At 39.4% G+C, this 19,010-nt stretch overlaps 2 protein-coding genes and 2 long non-coding RNA genes across 4 annotated transcripts in view; 2 read left to right on the plus strand and 2 right to left on the minus strand.

Moving 5' to 3' along the window:
• Nucleotides 1-1,093: 1,093 nt before the first annotated feature.
• LOC149051149 (uncharacterized) lies at nt 1,094-1,762 on the minus strand. The gene is made up of 2 exons (XR_016183565.1): nt 1,626-1,762; nt 1,094-1,457 (listed from the first exon to the last, which is right to left on the minus strand). It is a non-coding gene; the product is annotated as an uncharacterized LOC149051149 (long non-coding RNA).
• A 9,097-nt stretch (nt 1,763-10,859) lies between these two features.
• Nucleotides 10,860-12,963, plus strand: LOC113685564 (GFP-like fluorescent chromoprotein amFP486). Its single transcript, XM_089196066.1, has 5 exons — nt 10,860-10,982; nt 11,089-11,186; nt 11,485-11,703; nt 12,168-12,377; nt 12,753-12,963. Exons 1-5 carry the CDS (start codon nt 10,965-10,967, stop codon nt 12,883-12,885), a joined length of 678 nt encoding a protein of 225 aa, XP_089052192.1. The 5' UTR covers nt 10,860-10,964; the 3' UTR covers nt 12,886-12,963.
• Nucleotides 12,109-14,868, minus strand: LOC149051150 (uncharacterized). The gene is made up of 3 exons (XR_016183566.1): nt 14,620-14,868; nt 14,454-14,540; nt 12,109-13,132 (listed from the first exon to the last, which is right to left on the minus strand). It is a non-coding gene; the product is annotated as an uncharacterized LOC149051150 (long non-coding RNA).
• A 3,855-nt stretch (nt 14,869-18,723) lies between these two features.
• LOC149051151 (uncharacterized) overlaps nt 18,724-19,010 on the plus strand; it is a 1,707-nt gene continuing 1,420 nt past the window's right edge. The window contains exon 1 of the mRNA XM_089193870.1: nt 18,724-18,786. Coding sequence (XP_089049996.1) covers nt 18,724-18,786 — 63 coding nt within the window. The remainder of the gene's footprint in view (nt 18,787-19,010) is intronic.

The following is a 19,010-nucleotide window of genomic DNA, read 5'->3' on the forward strand; positions in this document are numbered from 1 at the left end:
GTTTTTCTTGGATCATTGGGTATTTGTCTTAGTATTTTGTTTCTTAGCTCTGGAGAGATAGTTCCAATAACACTATCTTGAGCATTTATTGTGAATTTGTTTCCTGTGGCTGCATCATGTGCCCTTTGTTTAAATTCATCTACTTTAGCGTTCTGTATAAATAGGTGAGCTGCATCTATTGGGTTGTTGATGTCTTCTTGTATAGCTCTCTTTAAGTTTTGCAATGTCAGCTACTGTGTGTTTACCTTTACGCAACCTATTAAGTAATTCTACAAACAATTTGCTGTCTCTTTGACCCATGATTTCATTAAGTTCAAACATTTTAAAGTGTTTATGCCATAAACTGGGAGAAAGAACAGCATAAATCTACATTTTTGAGGTCTTTGAAAATATAAGCATCCATAACAGATTCTAATTGGAATAAGTCACCAATAGCAATTATGCTCACACCTCCAAAATCCTCTCTACAGCCTTTTATATCTTTAAGCCTATTGTTTAGCTGTATTGCAAACATACCATTTCCTACCATTGAGATTTCATCAACAAAAATCAATTGACTTCTCAAAGTGTTTAGTCTACTTGAATCAAGCTGTTTGTAATTTCTCAGTGATTGATTGGCAGGAATGGCCAGAGTGCTATGAGGAGTGTCACCCTTAAGCTTTACCAGTTGGAGCTAATAGTATAACTATGATCTGATGAAAATCATCACCAGCTCTAGTGTTATAATACTTAAGCACTGCCTGATACAAAGCTTTTGTTAAATGTGATTTGCCAACACCAGCCCCTCCACTGAGGAAGCAGTAGAAAGGGGTTTCTGAGGTTTTAATCTGATGTAAAATGTGTTTAAAAAAATTCTTTTTGCTCTTTATTGGGTGTCTGGACCATTTGACGAAAATCAAAATCAGGTAATTCATTCAATATCAGTGGTTCATTATTCAGCGATGTTGATGAAATGTTGAGATCATCAAAGAGGTCATAGTTTTCACTAAAATCAGGATGTAAATCTTCATGAGATCCAATCCTTGAACGGAATTGGTCAATGGAGATCCCATATTTACTTGTGTGCTTGAGCGAGCAACAACAACAATCCAACTAACTAGAAACTCAGTTTATTAAAATAGATAACACTCTTGACATTTCAAGGCAAACAATAGTTTCTTTTAGTTTGTGACACTTTGAGACACTCGTGAGACATTTTGAGACACTAGTGAGACACTTTGAGACACCCTGAGACTCTTTGAAGCGCAACCCGCACAAATACATTCAAGCCGACAAATGTTGGCTTGCGAGAGTACAATGACTCCTTTCAATCTGACACAACCCGCACCGAAGGTCCAAGCCGATAATTGTTGGCTTGTGAAAGCGTGAAAGCGTAAAAGCTCCTGTGCAACCTGCACTGAACACAAGCCGCGTTTCAGCGTGTTGACTTACGCGAAAAAATCTTTTGTTATAGACACCTGAAGAAATAACGAAACAAACGCCTCAGATTATGAAAGAAAGAACACAAACCAGGTGTACAAACGTAATCGCCTTTCGTGAGAGCTTAATCGTGAAGCTCCCACAACAAAATTGAAAAGTTAAAGCACGCAAAGAACCCGTGAAAATATGAAATGACTTATCCTTACCTTGGAAACAAAAATCCCCAAGAAACAAACATGAAATTCCGAATAAGTTCTCCAAAACCCAACGACTGAGAAGAGAAATGGCCGCCGTACAATACACTATGAAAAAACGCCGACTGGAATCCAGTCTTCACGGCTCACTGAACGCAAATAGAAACCACGTGACAAGCACTTCTCTCTCGTGGACAAATAAATAAAGAAATAAAGAAATAAAGAAATAAATTTCGCGGGCGTTAACAAAGTGTGGGAAATCCCACACAAAAATTGATCAACCTTCATGAAGGACTACTCGACGTAACTACGAACATATACCTCAAATTGTGTGCATATCATCCAGATTCCGAGTGCTGCACCTTCTTTCATGGGAATTTGAGCAATCCAAAGTCCTCTGAAGATACACTGATATACTTGTATGTCATTTGCAACATGTTGAAGTCGGCTGATCTACACGAAAGTATCGTCACACCGGTCATTTGTCATAAACATGTACGTTGTCACGATGGCGTGACGCTGTATTTCTCCATGAAGTTTCTATCGGTCGCTCCAAAGAAGACAGGAAATGGATATTTTTCATATATTTCAGAAGATTTCCGCTTTCTGAAGTAAAGCAGCCAAAAAAAAAAAAAAAGAGGAAAACCGTGACTTAACGCTCGTAAACATTGAGAATCTAAGAGTATAAATCGCAGCTTGTCAGCGGCAATACTACATGTAAAACCCAATAGCAATTTGAACGACATAGGCATCTCCTTACAAAGAGCAGATTCGGGCAGTTATCATTTCCTTGTGACAGGAACTAAGATATTTCAAATCATCTGAAAACTGTCCGAAAACTGTTAGAAAATTTGCATAAGATATAACGAGGAGAGACTTATCACCGCGGCAGTCATATCGAGTCAATCAATGTTTCCTTCCATGTCTTGATAAAGAAAAAATCATAACAAAGTTCGAAATGAACAGATGTAATGAATTCATTATGTCATAATTCCTCTTTTCAAACAAGTTATTATCCACACGCAAATCGCAACTTGTCACTAGAACGAAACTCCCCATGGTTAATATGTAATCTGGATTGCCTCATGTCCTTCCGGCTCACAAGGAAGAAAAAGGAGATCGTTCGGTCCCATGACAGGACGGAAAATGCGTGCACTGTAAGTACCTCCCGTTGTCCCCATACAAACCCTTAGAAAAGTTTTCTAAGGCTTTGTATGGGACAAAGGGAGGTACTTACAGTGCACGCATTTTCCGTCCTGTCATGTAAAGTTATTCTGAGATTATCAAGCTTATAACTTGAGAAGATTGTACCCTTTGGTTCATCAGTGACAGCATTAATTATTTTAAATCTGTATTTCTCGGTCCAAGCGACACCAAAAATGGTTCCTTTGTAATTTTGTAAGCACTTTACATAGCATTTTATTGTCAAGGGAAATAAATCTCAAGGCTCAAACCCAATATAACGTTCGAGCACGTGAAAGACTCCCTGAAAAAAGCTAAATTTTGGAAATTGATTGTGATGAAATCCCTGTTCCGTTTTCTGTACTGCGGGGATACTGAGTAGTTCAAAATCTCTACTTTGTGATGATTTTCGCGCGAGTCGTACAGATTGCTGTTGTGGCGACTGGGTTTTACATGTAGTACTGCCGCTGACAAGCTGCGATTTCTACTCTTAGATTCTCAGTGTTTTGAGCGTTCAATTGAGGTTCTCTTTTTTTTGTTTATGGTTAGTTTTATTTAGAATGCGCAGAAATCTGCTCATATTTCCAAAAATGTCCATTTCTCGTCTTCTTTGGGGCGATCGATGGAAACTTCATGGAGAAATACAGCGTCACGCCATCGTGACAACGTACATGTTTATGACAAATGACCGGTGTGACGATACTTTCGTGTAGATCAGCCAACTTCAACAAGTTGCAAATGACATACAAGTATATCAGTGTATCTTCAGAGGACTTCGGATTGCTCAAATTCCCATGAAAGAAGGTGCGGCACTCGGAATCTGGATGATATGCACACGATTTGAGGTATATGTTTGTAGTTACGTCGAGTAGTCCTTCATGAAGGTTGATCAATTTTTTTTAAAAGATGACAACCAGAGGCGAGATTTCTCTTCGGGATATTGCTCATAAGATAACATTCTTCCAAAGCCGTGCATTTTTCAACTTTCTGAAACATTTGTTGTTGAAAACATTAGATGTAAACATCGCCAAATTATGCAATATCTGATTTGGAGCTTTTTTCGCGAATTGCCCCTATACAAAGTAGAGGCAGGCCCCCAGAGACTTTTACATATTTAAAAACTAGAATATTATAACCAGCTAGGTGGGTAGTTTCAGTTCCAGAATCGGTACACTTTTGGAGAAATTCAGATAAACATTTTCCCTGTTTTACCCGACAACAAAAATGACCGAAACTGTACCGAGATGAATAATCTATTGGTGTGTTCACATTCACTATCAGGGAAAATTGAATGAACCAAAGTGAAGACGAATGATGTTACTATGTATGTTAGAGGTGCCAATTTGTAATGTTGTATTTAGCTTGACATAGAGAAATAAACATTTCACTCTTTTTTTGCGACGTTTTTGTATGAAAATGAGGCCCCAGGCCTCGAACAAGCAGCCGTTGTTACCATGGCAACAAGAATGCTGCGACCTTTAAAAAAGGTATTTTTGTGCATCCCCGCTGAGTGCCTAACTGCATGCCAAAATTTGAATGGGGGTTGAAAATTTTCATTTCCCAAGATGTTTGATTCTTACAGAGACTTGTTCTTAACAGCGCGTTCAAGTTGAAATCATGATTGTAAGCAATCAAAATAAAATCTGAGAAATGTCCACAACTGCAGCTTTATCAAGCTTGGCAATTATGTAATCCGACGTTATTGAAATTTGATCACAAAATTAGCGAATTCAGGCCAATGAAAGAACGAGCAAATCTCGGAGGCGACTTTCAACATTGGGATACACTGCTTCTTAATATATTTCGCCAACCCACAGTTTGTATTTCAACGATGCATATGTCACCCTAACAGAGGGTGACAGAGCAAACTAATGCTCGACTTAAAGAAACCGAAACCGCCTAAATGCACCACTACGTGCGCCAGTTTGGAGGATTCCCCCTTAAAAAATTTACCCGTTTCCGCTCCGCATTATGTAACCATGCGGCAAATTATACAACTACATGATGTCTCTGTCGAAGCTGGAGTTGAACAAGTCTGCTACGTGAATAATATTTTGATAAAATCGCCTTATCATACTGAAAAATAAAGGATTTTTGTCTGTACAAGTATAATACAAGTATGTCTAATAGACAATTTCAAAAAAGTACCTGACGGATTTTCGTTAATTGTACCGCTGTAATAAGTTTGTAAAAAAGATTCTTTATTTATCTCTTGTCCAGACTTCGCATGATATTGCTGTTACTGTTTGGTTAAGTCCATTTCGGTCTTTCAATTTGGTTGCTATTCTCCTCCGATCTATCATCAGAGCTCTTCTGAATACTCCGGAAATTTCACTTTTACACTAAAAATAATATGTAGATTTAGCCAAGCCTAAAAGCGGAGCTCGCATTTTTTTCCCGCACGTCTCAAGGGCACAACGCCTTGCCCCGGCCAGGACTAGAACCCGGGTCGTCCGACTCGGAGCCTAGTGCACTGACCACTGGACTACTGAACAAAGCCGTGGCGTTGGCGTGCCCGCGGTACAGTTGACCACGCATGTTAAAAGTAGTACCTTGTACGGTCGTACATCCAAATTTTTTCGGCTTAATGGGTTACTGCTATTTTGTATAATTATGGGGCTACGCTCTGCGAGCTCCGCTATTAGGATTACTTTTAAAAAGGTTTTTAATCCTACAATTTTTTTAAAGAATGAGTACTTTCTGACATACGTGAGTAAGGTGTTCAAAATTTATTGGACGCCTCAGATAACACATTAAAACAGATATAAGGTGCTTGGTATGCCTCTTTGTGCCCTTTTTTCGTCGGTAAAACGGTCCTAATTGCAGCTCCATGAGTCATCTCATCTGCCATAAACCCTTAGATTTTTATCATGTGACCTTGTACGTTACGCGTTTGTACATTGATCAAAGTAAATATGTCGGATAGTAATTCGAGTGAAAGCAGTTCTGTTTCGGAGTCTGATTATTCGGATTTTGAGGCCTCGATGGAGGGTGAACATAATGAAGGGGCTTATGAATCTGCTGGTGAAATCAGGCCCTTGCGATTTTAGCCGCCTGGACGAACCTAAAATTAAATAGCACGAGAGTCAGAAGAGGATCATGGGCCCTTGCGCTGCGGCCGCTTCAACAAAGAAAGCGAAAATGGTGAGTGCATTTACGCTTGTAAATAAATTTCTGAAAATCAGTCGCTTGTTAAATTTAGGAGCGATGAAGTAAAGAAAACCAAATGTGCAGACTCTTGAATACCATGGGGGCGAAGTGTTTTTATGCTACACGCACGCACCTTCCGAAGCTAAAGTTTCATTGACTGAAAATATAAACATACACCCTCGTGGAGGTGAATTGGATGGATTGTACACATTTCTACGCGATTGAATCGGTTTTAAGTATTCCTGTGTTGAATTAGGCGAACTATTAGAGATTTCTCGGCTTTTACTTTAAAACACGATTCAGCAAAATATAGTATTCGCATACGTAGAATTGAATATCCTCTTAATGCTAACTTATTGTTGACTTCTGGTCTTTGCACCTTGTTTATAGCCTAAAGTTTGAGTTGTCTTTCACGTTTGTAACAGTTACAGAGCTGATAACTGTTCCTTTTGGTGAAACCAATCAAACAACTTGTGTTCTCGATTTCTTCTATTCAACATCGTGAAAAAATTGCTACTTTACTGATTTTTTATTACAAGGTGTCAGTGTGGATGCTGCCAATCAATGTGGAAAGAGAAAGAAAACATCTTTTGCCAAGAAGTAGATGTGGTCAAAAATAAAAATTTGAAGGAAGTTACGGTGGAACAGTTGCAGGCAGAAGTCAGATGTATTGTCCAGCATCCAGGGTTAGGGGAAACTGGTGAAGGGTGACCCCATCTGCATTTTTTATTTTGTACAAAAAAATTATTACACAGCGCTGGTTTCTTGTTTTTACATCCTGTTGTTTTCTGTCTATATTGTAATTGTCAACACGGCTAAGAGTGGTACAGGTTTGGATAACTTGAGCGTGGACATATATATATATATATATATATATATATATATATATATATATATATATATATATATATATATATATATATATTTAAAGTTCAGGTCGTCAGGTCGTAAATCGAGAAAAATTACGTGCTTGTTATTTCCGTAGCACGAGTTTATCGCTGACTCGGTTCCTTTTTATTACCAAAGCACTGCGTTTTAAACGGTGAGTGCAAGGTAGTCCTGTGACATTTGCTTTAGGGTCTAAGGCTGTGGGCTTGTTTTAGTTACGATAGACGAGCGTGAGTAATTTATTGTTCACTCAGCTGACAGTTGTATATTTTTGAAACGAGTAACCTTTCATTTAACTTAGGCACACGAATGTGCTTTATATATATATGCTGCTCAATGCTAGTTGTAATCATTCCAGGAGCACTCCTAGTTAGAGATAAAACGTGTCGAAGGAAATAAACAAAAAGTTACAACAGCAAGAAGTCTTCCTTTGTGCTGTTCATTAGTCTCCGTGAACAAAAAAATAAAAAAGGATAATTCTTGTACATTTCCGGTACGTGAAAGAAGAGTTTCGTTCACGAAACCAGATGGCGACCTCCCATAATCCGCGACAATACTTAGCGCTTAGTCACGTTCACTCCAGAACCGATGGGCCTGAGGTCACAGTGATATACCCCAGACAAAATCTAAAGTCCAATACTTTTCGGCGTGGACTAAACATATCTCTATAAGTATATGACTCGATAATGGTTAGAAAGAACAAATTATGGGAATATATTTTATTTTACAGCTGTTTGGAATGGCGTGCAAATTACTTGTGACTCTGAATACAGAGAACCGATCTGTCGCCTTTCAATTATTCAACCTTCATTATTTAATTTCTTACTTCTTTTTTTCATAGTCTCTAAATGGTGGCCTATATCAGAATGGAACAAATTTTTTTTTCGCTCGTAAATTTTGGTCGTATCTTCCCGCGTGTCATAAGAAATCTCTGGAATACCCCGTATTTCCATACAGTCTCGTCTCGAGTATTGTTCAAGTTCGTTAAATGATTCCTTTAAAGCATTTAACTGGTTTGTAGTATCCAGGAGCTCACCCTTCAGACTCTTGTTCTCATTCACCAATTCTGTCATTCCTTTTTCGTAGGTTGATATTTTTGTTAGTAGTTAGTAATAATTAAAGTTTGCAGTGGCAATAGACTTCTTCATTTCATCAATCGATTTGTGTAGAGGCTCTAAAGCCTCCTCCAACAAATTCTTGAATCCTTCTGTCGTTAGACCTCCCATAATGGTACGTAGATGAATTAGGACAACATGTAACGCGAAAAAAGAAGAAAACAGAGGAAAACGCAGCTTTGATAAGCTACATTCACTGTAAATTTAACGAAGCTCAAAAATTACCGCCATCTTTCTCGCTGACCGCAAGGGTAGGGTATAACACCAAAATAATACAAGATAAATAACAGGAAATAAACTGAAATGTGTCTTCGTGGATTTGTAGACACTCAGGATCAATTGTTCGTTCGAGGTTGGTTGCTTATTTGAGCATTTCGTGTGAGCAAGAGTTTATAATTTCTCGATGAGAGCCGGCCGTCGATTAAGCGACAAAAAAATTTGTAGAAAATTTGGTTTTACACAATATGTCGTTAATTTGCGCATTTAGGATTCTGTAACCTAGGAGGAATGTATTGGGACAAAAAAAAAAGAGAAAATTTTGGCGGCAGTTACCCTTTAAGCACCTCGCGCCGGATTTGCGGGCAAAGATATTGTAATGATCGTTGCGGAATGAATGAGATAAATTGTGTTTTCGTGGCATATGTTTGCGCCCAGGGAAATTGCATGGATCTGATATATATATATTGGAACATCAAGGTAGAAATTATGGAGCGGACGTAACTGAAATTGGGTTAGTCTCTTTAAGTTTTCGACCGTGCGTGATCTGGACGAGAGCATAAGGCGAGCTTTAAAAGCGTCAACATAGAAATCAAACATAGCGGATCGACAATTCGCTCTTAGACAGTATGAGAACAATGACATCATTGTAAGATTTTAAGACAGCCATAAAGAAAAAGAAAATGAATTTTTAGTGGTAGTTTTAATTAATGAATATTAATAATTTAATTGATTTAGATATTTTTCTTTCTATTCTCAATAGAGCTACTCTGATAATTTGAGTTGAAATAAGGTGTAGGTAAGTATGTATGACACGATCACACGATTCTCATTTGAAAAGGTGTATAAAAGGATACAGTTTTTAGATAAGTAGACTCTAGGGTACCAAGCAACGATACTCGTGATATCCAAAGGTCTTATGCGCCTAAAAAAAGAGGTGCATGAAAACACAACGCCGCTGCGTGCGTCATAAACAGGTTAAAACTTCAAGGAGGCACCTTAAAAGTTTCATAACCTTATGCAATATTATGGGAAAATCGAAAAATCGAAAATCGCGCGTAGAGGCCACTCGACAACAGATGCTCTTCTAGATGATAGATAGATGAATGGTGCCAATTTCCTCACTTGCAGCCAAGGGCTGAATTGCGGAGGAACCAGAGAGGTGAGATCGGACGTCAGCATATTAAAGGCGCCTCTGGCAGCCGCTTCAGTCCATTGTGATCACACCTCACCCACCCAGACCTACGACGGCACAAATCGAGATAGACCACAACACCGGGCACTACGTGCCCTACTCTTTGCGAACAGTGCGTGCGTTCTTTTACGTCCCACAATTTATTTGTAACATAGAAGGGTTGTGAGACGGGACCTCCGGCTTTACGTCTTATCCGAGAGACGAAGCAAAGTGGGTAAAGCATCTTGCTTAAGGATACAGCGACATGCCCCTGGTAGGACTTGAACCCGGGCCCTTCGACCCAGAGTCCAGCGCACTAACCAGTAGCTTGTGCTGTTCTAGGAGCCCGGGTCTTTTTCGTTGAATTTTCGAAAGGCTTTGATCTAATTGACTACAAAATCTTAATGACTAAGTTGCGAATTACAGGTTCGTCCTGCGCTCATTAATTGGAATGCTGCGTTCCTAACAGACAGACAGCAGACTGTAAGAATAGGTGCAACATTATCGGATTGGAAATTCCTCAAGAAAGGTGTGCCTCAGGGAATTGAACTAGGAATGATACTTAGCTTTTCACAAACAATTTTTTAGCTTATTGGCACCCGAAAGTTAAGTTTGTGGATGACACGTCTGCCATAGAAATACTACCCAAGAACTCTATCAGTCTGCTCAGTTCGACCGTCTCTGACATTCACAATTTTTCTGTAGATCACACATGAGACTAAACCCAATTGAATGTAAAAAGATGTTTATTAACTTTATGTTATATCCTAACTTTACTCTAAGATCATTGTTGTAGACAACAACGGTATAGAACGTGTATCGACTTACAAGATTCTAGGAGTATTCATCGATGGCGACCTTAAGTGGAATAGTAATGTTGACTACATATATAAAAAAGCTTGCAAGTTTTCATTGTATTATAACTTGTTAATTCAGTAAGTTACTGCAAGAGAGTTTAACAAAATGTTATCATTATAATATTATCTGTACAATATTACCTTATGCGAGGTAGAATTACGTAACATTCGGCAGCATCTGGCAAATTTTGTAAGGAATTCTCTGCTCTAACTAAGGGGTTCGCTTAAGATCGTTTTAATAAGTTTTTAACAGCGGTAGCTCGCCGGAAACACTTAAAAATGAGGTAAAACTCACGCGGGCGTTGAAGGCTTTCTTAGTTTGTTTCTTTCCTTTTTCAACTTTTTGTTTGAATTTACTGTTAAAACTGTCCACGATAGATAAAAAAAATTGCAAGAAAGAAAAGGGAACCCCTCCTCAAAAGCGTGTTACGTGAGCGACAATCGCTTATGTCACAGTCTGATTATCTCTCTTAGGCAGATAATTATCGAAATCTTTCGATTATTATTTTCGGCAGAAATAATTCCCAAGGCCAAAATGGGCGGACAGCCGAGCTTAAAAGATTACACAAACTGTCGGAAAAGGGTGTAAATCTGTGTACACGTCATCCGGCGCGTGAGACATTTAATTGATCATTGTCTTTTTGGGTTGAGTGGCACTGTATAAATTTGGCAAACCAAGGGGGTTCACCATCAATTTGATTCAACTGCAGGACACACCTCTTAGGCGGTAACAGTGCTCGTTGCTCGACTTTGCGAAGCAGATCTTAAGATGTCTCATTCAAAATATGTAAGTGAATTGTAGTTTACATAGCTAATAGAATAGGCGAGTTAAGTGCCTCTCCAGAAAATCTTTTTCTCCTGACGGTTTTTGATAATTTTCTTTCAATATTCAGGTTTTAGCCGATACCATGAAGATGACGTGGCTTATGGAGGGCTGTGTCAATGGCCATGCGTTCACCATCGAAGGAGAAGGCACCGGCAAACCTTACGAGTAAGTTTACCTTAAAAATGATCAACCTGTAACTTCTCCTTTTGCGTGGATGCATTGCTGGTGTAACCAAAGAAAATTTGGTTATTTCAATTATGTTTCCTGCGGCCGTTTGTGTCATCTGCCAGTGGCTGTCGTGGAAAAAGGGGTTTATATATCAAAGCTTCATATAGTAACTCGTCCAGAAGTCATTGTACGCAAGTCACTTATGTGATGAAAACGTACCAAAATAGTCATATGCTAGTGATTTCGTTAATGAAAGACAACCATATCGAAAATCCTCTTCATCTAAATATTTCAGAGGCAAACAAACGGGGACATTCCGTGTTACAAAGGGCGGACCCCTTCCATTTGCCGTTGACATAGTGGCATCGACCTTGATGTATGGATTCAAATGTTTTATTAAGTACCCTGCCGATATTCCTGACTATTTCAAGAAAGCATTTCCCGAGGGTCTGACTTACGACAGGAAATTAACATTTGAAGATGGTGGGTGTGCCACGGCCACTGCGGAAATGAGGTGAGTAATTCCTTACAATTTAACTGTCAATCAGCTTTTTAACTTGGAAATTGCACAAAGATCTTCGACTTACATCTGTAAATGATCCAAAGCAAAAATCGTCTAGATTTTCTTGCATATTCTGCAACACTAAACAAAGATTTGCGCTTGATGTTAAAAAGTGAAAATTCACGACGGATTTCCAAAATGAATAAAATCATGGAAGCCGCAAAAGTGCATTAATACAGGGACAACCGCTTGCTTTTCAAAAATAATTAGGCAACACTCAGTTTGTACAAATTGACCTAATTTTTTTTTTTACATTCGTCACTTTTTCCTTTCAGGCTTATTTTTGTCTTCTAACATAGTAATCTAACCTGTTGATTTAGAGGTTTTTATTCCATTAAAATCTTGTTACCTCTAAGGTGGACTCAAAATGTATGTTTTATTAATTTTGCGTTCTGAAATGTTTCCTACTTTGACAGCCTCAAAGGTAACACTCTAGTGCACAAGACCAATTTCCAAGGAGGCAACTTTCCCATCGACGGGCTTGTCATGCAAAACAGGACGCTTGGCTGGGAACCAACCTCGGAGAAAATGACTCCTTGTGATGGCTTAATCAAGGGAGATTCTACCAAGTACCTTTTGGTCGAAGGAGGGAAAATGCTGAAATGTCGATATGAAAACAATTACAGGTAATAACGTTGGCTTCGACTGCTGCGTACAGACATGTAAACATATATTCAGAAGCTGTTCACCCGACTGTTTACAGTCACTTCCGAGGTTTGCACGTTCCTTCATTCACCACATTTGCTTAAATTTCCGAATTTTGGGATCATAACTTTTCAACAGCATCGGATTACATAACTGCAAAGCTGGATAAAAGTCTATTTGTGGACATTTCTCTGAATTTATTTTGATCGCTTACGATCATAATTACAACTCGAACGCACTGTTCGGAAACTATCTTAATCTTTGTGGTTACCAGGGCGTCGAAGTAGATGACTCAATATCTATACTTCCTATTTCAGTGATAAATCACGCATCATTCTTGATTTTTTTTCCTCCAGAGCCAAGAAGGTGATACACGAGATGCCACCGAGCCATTTTGTGGATGTCCGCCTTGTGAGAACCAACCTTGATAAGGAAGGTTTGAAGTTTCAACTGGAAGAACATGCCGTGGCAAGAATCCTCGAAGTTTGAGGATTACTGGGGAGTCACTGTCATTGTTAGTCTCTTTGTACAACAACATGAGGTGAATAAAGAAGAGCGAACCTCAAATGTACGCCGGTTTTACACGTCTTTAAACTTTCGATTGATTATGAGGAGTTATGAAAGGAAACGAACCAAATCTCTGCCGTAATTATTCGTTGCTTGCAGAAAGTGCGTAAAGTTCGCTTCACAGTTGTCAAGGCCCAAATTTTTCTTTAACTTTATAAATCATTCAAATCTGAAAGAAGATATATGAGAATTGGTGTCAAAAAGAAAATTGCAGCTCAGCTATCCCAGAAAACACTTCACTTTTCGACCTCCAGACACTTCCCTAACAAAAAATAATGTGAGTTCAAGAAACTTAGAACTTCCTACACGTAAACACTAAATTGATTCATGTAGTTCTCCATGAATAAACTCTTCCCTTACTGGACCTATTGAGCGAGATTACCTCCATTATCGAACCAAGATTCGTATCACCTTAATAAAGTCAATTCGCAAATTCCTCGCTTTGGCCAATAAGATTTTAAAATTTCGAGCAAGAGAAAGACTTCGAGTATGAAATAGAGGATATTACATGGCCACACGGAGATAAAGAAGTTTGTCTTCCAGTCTTTCAAAATATTGTACGAGTATGCGAACATGTTTTCTCAAAATCATTAATAATGCGTAAGGCCTCATTTGATTCACATAGATACTCCTTGATACTCTGTAAAGAACAGATCCAAACACGCGTGATTAGATATCCAAACACACGTGTAAGGATATCCAAACACGTGTGTTTGGAAATCAATTTCCAAAAGAATGCAGTACTCGAACAAATTTTTATTGACTTCCAGGATAAGAATAATCATTCTTTGCAGTTGGCATTAACGTTTATATTGCAATTCAAGAACATTCCAGAATTCAACTGATCTAACATTCCACGCACACTGCTTTCACCTTCCAAAAGTTCACTGCTAGTACTCGTGGTTTCCGTTACGCTACTAGATGTAAGGTGCAAGTAGTTTAGACACTTAAAGAGAGTGTCTCTGTAAGAGCGGTCCGGTCGATTTTGCTTGAGACACGGATTTCGCTCATTTCTTGTGTGTTGTAAGTTATTCATGTACCTATACTAAAACCACAATCCGTTTGATCGGATCTCTGTATTTTTCACAGTTTTACGGAAATTAAATTTCCTTCGAGCGAAGGCTTGTCGTGACACCTTTCAAGACTTTAATTTGAGACAACATAGGAGGCCAATTTACGAAAAACTACGGAGTTCAGCGAAAACCGAATACCCCAGCCATGTATATTAACTCTATCTTATCTATCGAGGCGACTTTCATGAACATCACGTTTCAATCAAGCAAACAGAAAGACTTAAATGACACCTTATCGGTTCGCTTAAGTCACACACGCGAAAACCGATCAAATTCAGGGTAAATTTTTGAAAAAGTGAGGCGTTTTTAACTGATCCAACTAAAAAAGCTAGGAAGTAGATGCCATAGAAAAGGTAACTACAGAAAAAAACTTTGCGGCCCGACCTTTACGAAAATTTAAAAACTCCGTGAACTTACCTAATTTTCGGCAGTCTCCAAGTTTGGCTGCCATTTTGAGGGACTTGTCAACATGAAGCGTAGCAAATATAAATCAAGCAGGTAGATCTAAAACGTCAGAAATACATTCAAATGAACTTTACTTTCAATTCAAGCGGCAAAATTTGAAATTGTTGTTTAAACTTACCATTCCTACATTCCCATGCGACCATTACTTCCAACAATTCAAATACTACAACTAGTGTTCGAATTCCCCTCGTCAATTCCACTGTAAGAAATAACCTGTGCCAGCCAAGCTTCGACTCGAATGTGAAGTACGAATCAAATGACACAACTGCTTCATCTTCGAGGAAATATCACGCTGGTATTTTGATTTTCGGATCGACAAGAACGGTGATCAGGAAGCGATCGCCATGTTTACCTCATAAACGTGACCGCTGACCAGCCGCTGGGTGAAAACAGTATAGCGCGGGATGGGGTGGGTAGCGTACTTATCGTTATAAGATATTCGAATACATGCTTAAAAAGATTTAGGACTCCCAGTCTAAACAGTGAAGGCATGCTTCGTGGTAAAGACAACTTTTATTTTACTCTCATAATTTTTTCCTTTAAATTAAAACTGTTATAACTGATAGAGTTATTAATATATTTTTAACCGGGTACCCATACGACCTTTTTGCTTGTTCAGTGGTATGAAATAAGGTGTCTTTTCCACCAGAACCTTTTATTTATGCCCCATTGCACGGTCGTACTAACTGAGATCTTAGCCTAGTCTCCGACTTGAAAATAGCGCGTACCCCTTGTTGGCTGTTCGAACAGACCTTTGACATAAGGTAAAACCGCAGTAGCTTTAAACTGGTTGGCGGGTTGGGCACTGTTATTCGGTTTTCTGGTCCTGGTAAGTTTCTGTAAGAAAGAAAAAGGATAAGCATTAGAAACTAGAACAGATAACAGATGTTTTTTGTCCTCGGAGATGACGAAGGGTTTTGTTGCGAGACGTTTGGCGCGCTCGTAAAGGCACTTAACAATACCGCGCTTTACTGATTGAGGGTGGTGTGAATCATACGCTAAGTATTGATCAGTGTGCGTGGGCTTCCTTTATATGCTGGGTGTGAGGCGGCCGTCAGGTTCTCTTCAAACTGCGGTGTCTAGGAAGGCGATTCTTTTGTCCAGTTAGTACGACCAAAAGACACTGTCGGCCCGGCTAAACAAGATGGTGTAGTTCACAGGATTCCCTGTGAATGCGGCAAGGTGTACATCAGAGAGACTGGAAGACCTATGCAAGACAGAATTAAGGAGCACGATCGAGACATTCGACTCGCCCGTACCGAGACCTCCGCCGTTTCAGAGTATGCCCACAACACCGGACACAAGCCACCCTGGAACGAAGTAAAGTTTATTGATCGTGACCCTTATTACTACACACGCAGGGTCAAAGAGGCAATTCATATAAGACTTTACACTAACAACATCAACAGGGATAGTGGAATAGAAATTCCAGAAGCGTGGATGCCCAAGATCAAAAAACACAACTACAAGAGAGCCATGCAACAGCGGACTGCCTAAGGGGCAAATCACTGAGTGAACAGCAAGGATCGAAATGTACCAATCAGAGCTGTTGAAAACCAACTAACCACAGCAGAGCGTCATGCTTTATAAGATCACGCATGACCAGACGACCTCATCGCCTGAAGAAGACCAGCAGTATGCAGTCGAAACGTCGCGATCTATATCACACGTGACTACATCGTGAGACAAACGAAAAAACTCAGCTTTTATGGTGATTCACCACGATGAATAACCACAACCTTTTCCACGAAACTACTTGAGCAGTAGTGAGAATAGGGCCTGAAAAAATTCAGGCCTGTAGGGGGATTTGAACCCACGACCTCTGCGATACCGGTGCAGCGCTTTACCAACCGAGCTGACGAGCCAACCGGTAGCTGATCATCAAGTTGGTTCAAAATAAACCCGTGAAGTGGTGAATAAACGACTGTGGAATATACCAAAGTCATATATATGAACTGCGGAGAAAGACGTGAATATGAAAGCGATCTTCGCAGTAATGAACACTACTTGAAAAGTAGTGTTCATAACTACGGTGTTCACTACTTGAGCAGTAGTGAACACTACTACTCAAGGCACTTCCTTCACAGCAGTATTGTGCTTGTTGCGGCATTTGATACAAATAACTGGACGTAGGAAAAAGTAAATTAATATACGGACAAGCAACTGGGAAGAAAACGGTAGAGATTGGTTGAAATCAGCCACTTATTTTTAATCACTTGTTCCTACCTGAACCTACTTGAACAAGAACGCCATACATCTTAGAAATGGCCTTTCACATTTGCAAATTGACAGAATACCGGCTCTTTGCCCACTTGGAATCGCTACCAGGGTGTGTCAAACATGGCACGCTGATCGTTGGCGTCAGAACTTCCCATAAGAGTGCCCATGCTTTGCACAGACCCACATTTTTGCCATAACTGAGTCTTCTACATCGAACAGGCCAGCCCTTGCTGAGATAAGCTCTCCTTTTGTGACACTCTCTTTTGACAAATGGATTAAAGAGAGATGACTCTATATTGAGTCAGTGCACTGAGGTAAGTTAAAAAAATCGGAAGCTCCTCGTGAGTCTCCGCATGAAGTTCCTGTGGAACGCGACAGAAAACAAAACATCTTATTGCGAATACCGCTTCGAGAAATTAGTGTTTTTAATCACAAGCAAACCAGTACCGAAAGAGGCAATTGAATTGCAGCTAATAAAATTAAGCGCTTTACAACATTATTATGGCTAATTGTTGGAAAAGTGAGGTGACACGTAACCAAATAATTTATTTCCTCGAGAAACGCCAAGTCCTTTTCCACGAGAACTCTGAATAGAAACTGTCACTAAAGACAGGTGTGCAGACAAAATTTCTCTTATTCCTGCCGACTAGAATTCTCAGCCAAAAGACGTTGCTTTATTTAGATGGAAAAAGCAATTCAGGATAATTACACGATTGAATTTCGTGACAAAGTCACTGGTCACGGTGTATTTCAGTGTGTGCTGTTATCGTCGGTTACACCAAATGAAATCTAGTATTCTGGCTCTGAAATGTTCATACAGGTTTGAATAGCGTAAACTGTCAAAACTCAAATATGAAATAATAGAATACAAATTTTTAAAAAAGAGTTAATTATGATATTCGATACGTTGTTGTTGACGTCTTTCGTCACGAGATAGTAAAATTTGTCAAATTGTGGCCTTTTAAACCGTTAAGAGTATCAATCGGTGTGTTCTGAAAACTTTGTCCTACTATCTTTTCAACTTAAAATGGTGAAAATCTCCTATTCGTCATTCGTCAATTTCGTCGTCATTCGGTACAGGGAACCCATGAGATTGCGCAATCCAATCCCAGAGACCAACACGAATCCCCCTCCCGCTCTCTGGCGGACGTGCTTTGACAAGATCTTCGAAATTTTGCTTAAAATTCAAATTCTCATCTTGAAAACAGAACAAAAGTCTTCCATACGGCAAAAGAAGTCCACAGGACTTAATCTTGCAACTTTTCATGGTCTCAGTATGCTCCAATCAGCCATGACTCGTTCCGACATCTCAGCACATGGCGAGGCCAATAGCGCCCACCAAAAAACTGGAGCAGATAATGTCCTGAACTCACAGAGTTCAACAAGGGACGGTAACAAAATTTCTGAAATAAAAGGAAAAACAGTTACAACCGGGAAGGCTGTAGATAAGAATACGGCAGCGTGTAAAAATATCGCTAGCAATACGGTCACTCGCTCGAGTGTCCACATGTCCACAGGGCAATCCTGTCATGTTTTGCAAGGTTTGAAGGAACTGAAAGACCTTCATCAACCGTCGCTATCTTCTATAAATGACATGATTTCAACTATGAAATCTGCAATGGAAACTATCACTCAGAATAAAACGTTTCGTAAGAGGAAAAGAGACGAAATGAGTGATTCGGACCAGTCAAGCGACGAGGAATCCATTGCTGAAAAAGAGAGGTGCCAGACTCTCCAATTCTTGAACGTTTCGAACATGCTTTGGAGACAAACTTAAACAAACCAAACCTGGTACACATGTACACGAGCTTGAGTTCCCAGATTATCTTTCAGACGCTAGTCTGTGTGTTGTTGCTATTATAAAAGAATATTTAGAACGTACCAAACACCTTCGTAAGAGTATTACAAGTTTATTTGTTATATATGTTAAACCTACAAAGCAGCTGGTAAGAGTGCTATATCTCGTTGGATCAAGAACGCTTTAAGTCTCGCTGGTATTAACATGAGTCGTTTTAAACCTCACAGTATTAGGGCATCATCAACCAGTGCAGCTGCACTGGCTAAGGTACTTCTTGATACCATTCTCTGAACTGCTGATTGGTCAGGACACTGCACCTTTGCAAAGTATTACAAAAAAACCAATCCAAGAACATGAGAATTTGGCAGGAGTTGAAGTTTGGTGGTAATTCTATTGAGTCATCATGAGGTGCCAGGGATCACCTGTCCACCCTTACTTGCGTATGAAATAAACTCACTCAATTTAAGTTTTATTCGCCTTTCAAAGTTGAT

Source organism: Pocillopora damicornis, chromosome 2 (genome assembly GCF_964200805.1).
Source record: "Pocillopora damicornis chromosome 2, jaPocDami1.2, whole genome shotgun sequence".
Classification (NCBI taxonomy): Eukaryota; Metazoa; Cnidaria; class Anthozoa; order Scleractinia; family Pocilloporidae; genus Pocillopora; species Pocillopora damicornis.